General features: G+C 51.3%; 1 protein-coding gene across 2 annotated transcripts; it reads right to left on the bottom strand.

Moving 5' to 3' along the window:
• Positions 1-2735: 2735 nt before the first annotated feature.
• On the bottom strand, positions 2736-5393 carry LOC140907006 (calmodulin, striated muscle). Of its 2 annotated transcripts, none has more exons than XM_073332076.1 (2): positions 4781-5393; positions 2736-3817 (listed from the first exon to the last, which is right to left on the bottom strand). In XM_073332076.1, exon 1 carries the CDS (start codon positions 5244-5246, stop codon positions 4797-4799), a length of 450 nt encoding a protein of 149 aa, XP_073188177.1. In that variant the 5' UTR covers positions 5247-5393; the 3' UTR covers positions 2736-3817; positions 4781-4796. The 2 variants fall into 2 exon arrangements, with proteins under 2 accessions (XP_073188177.1, XP_073188187.1); XM_073332086.1 differs by having other exon boundaries at positions 2736-3812.
• Positions 5394-7086: the final 1693 nt, after the last annotated feature.

The raw sequence follows: 7086 nt of genomic DNA, 5'->3' as shown, positions 1-7086 counted from the left end.
ACCAGTGCTCATGGTATCCATCAGTGAAATGACACGAATGGGTCTTCACCAGAATGGCATCTCCATCAGGCTGTTCCCTCACCTCTGCCTGCTCCCTCCATGGGATTGTTTCAGCTTTCAGGCCTCGTGGATGGGGGGAAGCAGTAGACAGGATGTCTGCTCTGTCAACCTGTGGAACTCCTTGCCAGAGGATGTTGCGAAGGCCAAGACTTGAACAGGCTATTCAAAAAAGAGCTAGATAAATTCATGGAGGATAGGTCCATCAATGGCTATTAGCTAGGATGGATGGGGATGGTGTCCCTAGCCTCTGTTTGCCAGGAGCTGGGAATGGGCGACAGGGGATGGATCACTTGATGATTACCAGTTCTGTTCATTCTCTCTGGGGCACCTGGCATTGGCCACTGATACTGGGCTAACTGGACCTTTGGTCTGACCCAGTATGGCTGTTCTTATGTTCTTATCTTGATTTTAGTCAGGCTTTTGACCCAGTCCCACATGAATTCGCATAAGCAAACAAGGGAAATGTGGTCTAGATGAAATCTCTATAAGGTGGGTGCATAACCAGTTGAAAGACCATACGCAATGAATAATTATAAATGGTTCGCTGTCACACTGGGAGGACATACCTGCAAGGATCTCTCTTGGGTCTGATGATTTTCATTGATGACTTGGTTAATAGAGAGGAGAGGATGCTTCTAAAGTTTGTGGCTAACACCGAGCTGGGAGGGGTTGCAAGCCCTTTGGAGGACAGGATTAGAATTCAAAACGACTGTGACAAATTGCAGAACTGGTCCGACAAGTGCAAAGTACCACAATTAGGAAGGAAAACATATGCACGAACATAACACGGCGAATCACTGACAAGACAGTATTACTGCTGAAAAGGATCTGGAGGTTATAGTGGCTCGCTAACTGAATATGAGTCAACGGTGTGACACAGTTTGGATAAAGGCTCATATCATTCTGGGGTGTATAAACAGGAGTATCGTGTGTAAGACACAGAAGGTAATTGTCACACTTTACTCAGCAGTAGTGAGGCCTTAGCTGCAATGACGCCCGAACAGAGTGGCCAGGGAGCCACGGCTCTCCCATTTTTTGAAAGTGGACGGGCCTGGCCCATCCACTTTTCACCACGGACCCTGGCTTCTGCCCCTCCTCTTCCCCCTGAGGCCCTGCCCCCCAGCCAGGTCAGCAGCTGGAGCCCATAGCCCGGCTGCGGTTCCAAGGCCCTGTGCCCCGACTGGAGCCGGGTCAGGGTAAGAGCTGCGTGAGCAGCTGTGCGAAGTCCGCAGACCCTCCACCTGTCCTGGGCCGGGGGCCTGGAGGGGGGGGGGATACGGGCCAGGGGCTGCTCTTGGGCCCCCCACCTCGGGCAGGTGGAAGGGTCCAGGCTCCCCAGCCCCGCTCTGGCTTCTGGCTTGGCCGGGGGGCTGGGGCCTTGGGGGAAAGGATGGTCAGGGGTGGAGCCATGGAGGGGGCAGGGCCCCTGGCCCGCCCACTTTCGGGAAGGCTCTGTTGCCCCTGGTTCTGGGTGTGACACTTTAGGAAAGATGTGGACAAACTGGAGAGAGTCCAGAGGACAGTGACAAAAATGATAAACAGTTTAGCAAACCTGACCTATGAGGAAAGGCTAAAAAACGGAGCATGTTTAGTCCTGAGAAAAGAAGACCGAGGTGAGGACTTGATAACAAATATGTGAAGGGCTATTGTAATGAGGACTGTGATCAACTGTTCTCCGTGTCCACTCAAGGTAGGCCAAGATGAGATGGACTTAATCTGCAGCAAGGAAGAATTAGGTTAGATAGTAGGAAAAACATTCTAACTACAGGGTAGTTAAGTTCTGGAACAGGTGTCCAAAGGAGGTTGTGGAATCCCCATCACTGGAGGTGTTGAAGGACAGCCTGGTTGGGCAAACACCTGTCAGGGTTAGTCTAGGTTTACTTGGTCCTGCCTCAGCGCAGGGGTCTGGACTAGATGACCTCTCAAGATCCCTCCCAACCTCACATTTCTATGATTCTGCACCCTGAACTCCACCCTGGTCATTGGAACTGTGCAGCAGCCTATTTGGAAGAACTCATCAAGCCTTCCATCCCTACCCTTCAGTGTTATATCGGGCTGCCCCCAACCCAAACCCCTGGTTCTAAGGTGGGGATGGAACCTGGATGCCAACTCCAGAGCTGCATCTGCATTTCAAACGCCCTGAAGTTAGCGGACCTTTGGCTTTTGGGCGTTTGGTTTGGATCATTATGAAGAGCGGAGCCATTTCCCAAACACAGATACGGGTTTTGAACACCCTCAGTGTTTAGGGTGGGGGGAAATCAGACCATGGGGTATTGTTCAGTAGATGCATTGCTGTCTAGCTAGAAAGTGTGGAGAAGGTGAGCGCAAGAACGCCTGGGATCTGAATCACTGCTGCCTTGCCCCATGTGTACTCATTTGCATCAGCAAATCCTGCTTTGGTAGCATTTTACACCCACACTGAACTGGTAGAAATAAACAAGGCTCAGGCAAATCTGGGCTCCTGGCTTCCAGCCCTATGCACATTCCCTCAGGCCAAAGGGCCTACCCCAAGCAGCCTGGAACCTTGGGCTGTTGGTAACCAAGCTCGAGCCTTGACGTTTGCAGCTTGAGCCCATCCTTAGTGCCACGCGATCGACGCTTTTTCTGGGTTCTAGCTGGGCGTGGAGAAAAGGAAGCACTGAAAGTTCTCTGGAAGCAAATAATCATTCCTTTATTTGAAAACAAAGCTACCACTTGGACTAGCGGAGGGGGAGCTTGCATGAGAAGCTGATCCTTTTGAAAACGATTGGCTACAGAAAATGGACGCAGAGGCACAACAGAAGGAAACATTTTTCTGGGGCAAGCCCGGCGGTATACAGAAAAAAGGTGAACACAGTGGATTCTAACAGCACGTCTATGATGCTTGGCAGGTAATTAGGATTCCAGCAGCATTCCTGGTGTTCCCAGGGGGTGAAATTCCTGCACGGAGACCAATGTGCCACTTAAATCCCATTTTGCCTTATAGACCCCGCTCTGCAAACATTTACACCCTGGCTTAACTTTAACCACACGACTAGTCCCATTGACTTGCAAAGTCCTATTGTGAGTAAAGCCCATGCATAATTGTTTGCAGGATCAGGGCCTGTGAGTTTAAGTGGGACCTGATTTATAAGCCTTGTTTTGGTGTCCTGCACATGGAATGTCACCCTATATCATGAGATCCAAAGCCCAGGGAGTCCCACTGTGACTTTCTCTCCTTGGAAAAGCAAAGGGGCCCCAGTTTGAATGGCCAGCCTTGCACCTGAATAAGACACCTGCTTTGCAGTATTACAGCTTTACGCTTCCCAGTGTTCTGATAACCATTTGAATGGACAACGTCTGAAGGGAACCCCAATGTCGCCCAAATGGTAGTCACAGTGCAGATGTAGCTATCTACTGTGTGCATCCTTAACAGCCAGATTTCCTGTTTCTTAAAAGGCAAATAACCCCGGAGAGAAAATGAGCATCTAACTTATTCGCCTATCCTCTCCCCTTCCCTTAAGGTTTGTACCATCAGGAATAAGACAGAGGCAGTGCAAGCAGCACAAAGATTTCTTTAGGATGTGTTCCCAGGCTGGCCACAAATTCCTTGGAGAAAATTTCTACAGAAGCTCATGCAGTCAGTCCTCATTTTGCAAGTCAGGCCGCTGGCAAATCTTAGGGGAGGCCAAACGCTCGTCTTTGTTCATGTTCGCTGGTGTCTAGCGTTCAAATTCGAATGGAATCTGGCCTCTGCATTGTGACTCTTCTACCCAGCCCAGCAGAATCCACTTCTGTGCTGCACAAAGACAAACTCAGACAGACAGACACCAGCTAAGATCACAGTGAAACTCCCCTTAGGCAAGTGCCTGTGGGTGTGAACCCAACCCTCCCAACAGGTGTCCCAGAATTCCGGGGAGGTTGGGGGGTGGGAGGGCAGTGGGAAGAATTTCCAGATCAAGAACAAGATTTATAGAATCATAGAATATCAGGGTTGGAAGGGACCTCAGGAGGTCATCTAGTCCAACCTCCTGCTCAAAGCAGGACCAATCCCCAATTTTTGCCCCCGATCCCTAAATGGCCCCCTCAAGGATTGAACTCACAACCCTGGGTTTAGCAGACCAATGCTCAAACCACTGAGCTATCCCTCCCCCCATTTGTGGCTTGGTCCTTTTTTTTTTTTTTAAACTAATAATGAGCATACAGCCCCAGTCTCGCATCCATATCCATGCAAGTGAACCCTTGTGCCCTTATGGAACCCCAGTGACTTCAGCAGGGCCCTGCTTCAGAGTGAGGGTCTGCTTGCATGGACCCAATGGCAGAGGCAGGGTCTGGATCTGGCTTGAAAGTCTGTGCAAATTGCCAAGGACGTGATCTTGCAAAACCCCAGCCCTGTTGAGGAATCCCTACTCTTAGGGATAGTCACTGATGTCAACAGGAGTAAGGGCTGGAAGGATCAGGCCCCATTTGTTGACTGTCCTTGGGACACGTTGGCTCCAACGCCACATGCTGCCTAGTCTAAAGGAAACCTAATTATTGCAAGAGGCATAAACCAGGTGTGTAATCAGAGACACTAAATTTCAGATGAGCCACAGGGCTTAGCTAACAAACAGGGTAAGTCACAGCCAGAATAAAATAATAGAATACAGGGGAAGAAACCAACAGAACAGCAGAGACACGCACAGGCCTTGGGCAAGAGGGGACGGACCATTGACCGGTAGGTTACAGTGAAAGGAAGCAAATGAATGAGTGAATGCGGTACCAGGAAAGTCAGTTCTTCACTTCTCCGTCATCATCCGTACAAACTCCTCGTAGTTGACTTGCCCATCGCTGTTGCTGTCGGCCTCCTTGATCATCTCGTCCACCTCCTCGTCCGTCAGCTTCTCGCCCAGGTTGGTCATGACATGCCGGAGCTCCGCCGCACTGATGTAGCCGTTCTTGTCCCTGTCGAACACCCGGAAGGCTTCCCGGATCTCCTCCTCGCTGTCCGTGTCCCTTATCTTCCTCGCCATCATGGACAGGAATTCGGGGAAGTCCACCGTGCCGCTGCCGTCGGCATCCAACTCACCAATCATGTCTTGCAGCTCGGCTTCGGTGGGGTTCTGCCCCAGCGACCGCATGACGGTCCCCAGCTCGCTGGTGGTGATGGACCCATCCCCGTCCTTGTCAAAGAGGGAGAAGGCTTCTTTGAACTCTGCGATCTGCCCCTCCGTCAGCTGGTCGGCCATGCCGGTGCCTTCAAAGCGTCCGTGTCACACAGCCTTCCTGCTCACTGGAGCAATGCACACTCAGTTCGCCTTGCCTCAGCATGTACAGCCAGTGCGTGGGCACAGGCAGGGAATGGCCTCCTGACATGCGTTGTTCACGGTAAATCAGAACATCCACACCCTCTGCATCACCGGAGAGCCTGGAGCAGGCTTCCACGCCTGGGTGAAGTCAGGGGGAGGATCAAGCCCCGTATCCTCTTCGCAAACAATGCTGTAAGCAGGAGCCATGGCAGCCAGGTCAGCAGGGGACAAGGGGTTAATAGGAGGGGCGGAGGTATCTGCAGAGGGGGCGTATTGATATTAGCATGGAGACTATCAGAGAGGGACTAAATATCTTCAGTGATCTGTCTCTCTGTCTGGCCATCTGTCTCTCTAGCTGCAGAGTGCCCGAGGACTCTGCCTCATCGCAGGAAAAGAGAATTTAGAGATGTTTGGCCAGGTGCCATCGGAAGATTCATAGCCGAGATACCATGATCTAGACAGAAGAGCCACAACTGCTGAAGTCAAGGAGGGTACAGTAGCTCCCTCCCCCCTCCCCTGTTGATTTTCCTCCTCTTCCTTCAGGCTTAGGGCTCAGATTTCTGTTGGTCCGCACTAGCCTCTGGCTTGCTCTGTAATGTGACGCCAGCCAGTAATTCATGCTGTTAATTAAAACCGGGGATACACGCAAGTTGTCTACCCAGAGCACAGTTGTGGTCTCAGAGCCTGATTGCTCCCAGCTGCAGCTGCTGTGGTAGGACTGGGAGTTAAGAGACCAGGGTTATTTTCCCAGCTCTGCTGTGGACTGACTCAGAGAGCTGGGGCAAGTCACGTTGCTGCTCTGTGACTCAGTTTCCCTGCCTCTAAAAGGGGATAATGATGCTCTATGGAGGTGAAGTGTTATCCACGTAATATTATTAGTATGCTACATAGCTCTTGCAGCTCTCCATGCCAACCTGTGCGTCCCTCAAGGTGCAGACCCTCAAAGGTATTTAGACACTTCAGTCCCATTGAAATCAGTGGTGCCTAAATCCCTTTGAAGATCTAAGCACAGAGGGGCCATAGCTGAACCAACGGAAGGATCAATTTCTCTCCTCCTCTGCCACAGACACTGGGCACTGCAGGTTGGGAGAGGGCAAGCGGAGGGAATCATGGGACATCAGCTGGTGGAGGGGACTGTCTTCCATGGGTGGCAAATGCAAGGAGGAAAGTTCACGTGACTTGAGCCCTGGAGCAGGCCAGGCTTTACAGTGTCTCTTTCCCGCCTCAGCCCCGTGATCACGGCTCTTGCTCTTTGGACTGTAGGCAGCCAGATTCTGATCACGTGCCATCTGCCAATGGCGTGGTGCCAATCTAAGAGCTCCAAGCACGAGGGGGCCCTGGTCAGCGCCTGTGGCTCCAAGGTGCTACCACAATGCAAATCAATAATAATAATAAGGGAAAGTCCTGGATGCTAGAGCTGGTAGATTTCAGAGCTCCCAGGCAATAACCCCACAGTAATTTCCCCATGCCAGCATGTAGCTGATGAATAGGAGCTGGCTGGAAGGGATATCTTCTTGGGGCCTTTATGACATAAGTTTTAAAATGTTTAAAAAGGATCCCGGCCCTTCACTGGCGTGACGGAGCTTGTTTCACTGAAATCCAGTTTGCAGGAGAGAAGCTGTTAGCCCTTTAGAGCTCAGGTGCAAACCCTGGACTGCTGCCAAGAGGGATTCACACATGGGGCTGGCATTTGACAATCCTGGCTCCCCGGGCTTGGTTTCAAACATTCACACAGTGTGATGATGGCCAGCTGTGAAATCTCTGCCCTGGTTTCTCTTCT

The sequence above is a fragment of the Lepidochelys kempii genome, chromosome 1, assembly GCF_965140265.1.
Source record: "Lepidochelys kempii isolate rLepKem1 chromosome 1, rLepKem1.hap2, whole genome shotgun sequence".
Classification (NCBI taxonomy): domain Eukaryota; kingdom Metazoa; phylum Chordata; order Testudines; family Cheloniidae; genus Lepidochelys; species Lepidochelys kempii.
Note: the sequence above shows the minus strand (reverse complement) of the source record. Positions and strands in the feature narration are given on the sequence as shown.

Coding starts and splice junctions, on each gene's coding strand:
- LOC140907006 (XM_073332076.1), bottom strand. CDS start 5,246: ATGGCCGACCAGCTGACGGAGGGGCAGATCGCAGAGTTCAAAGAAGCC.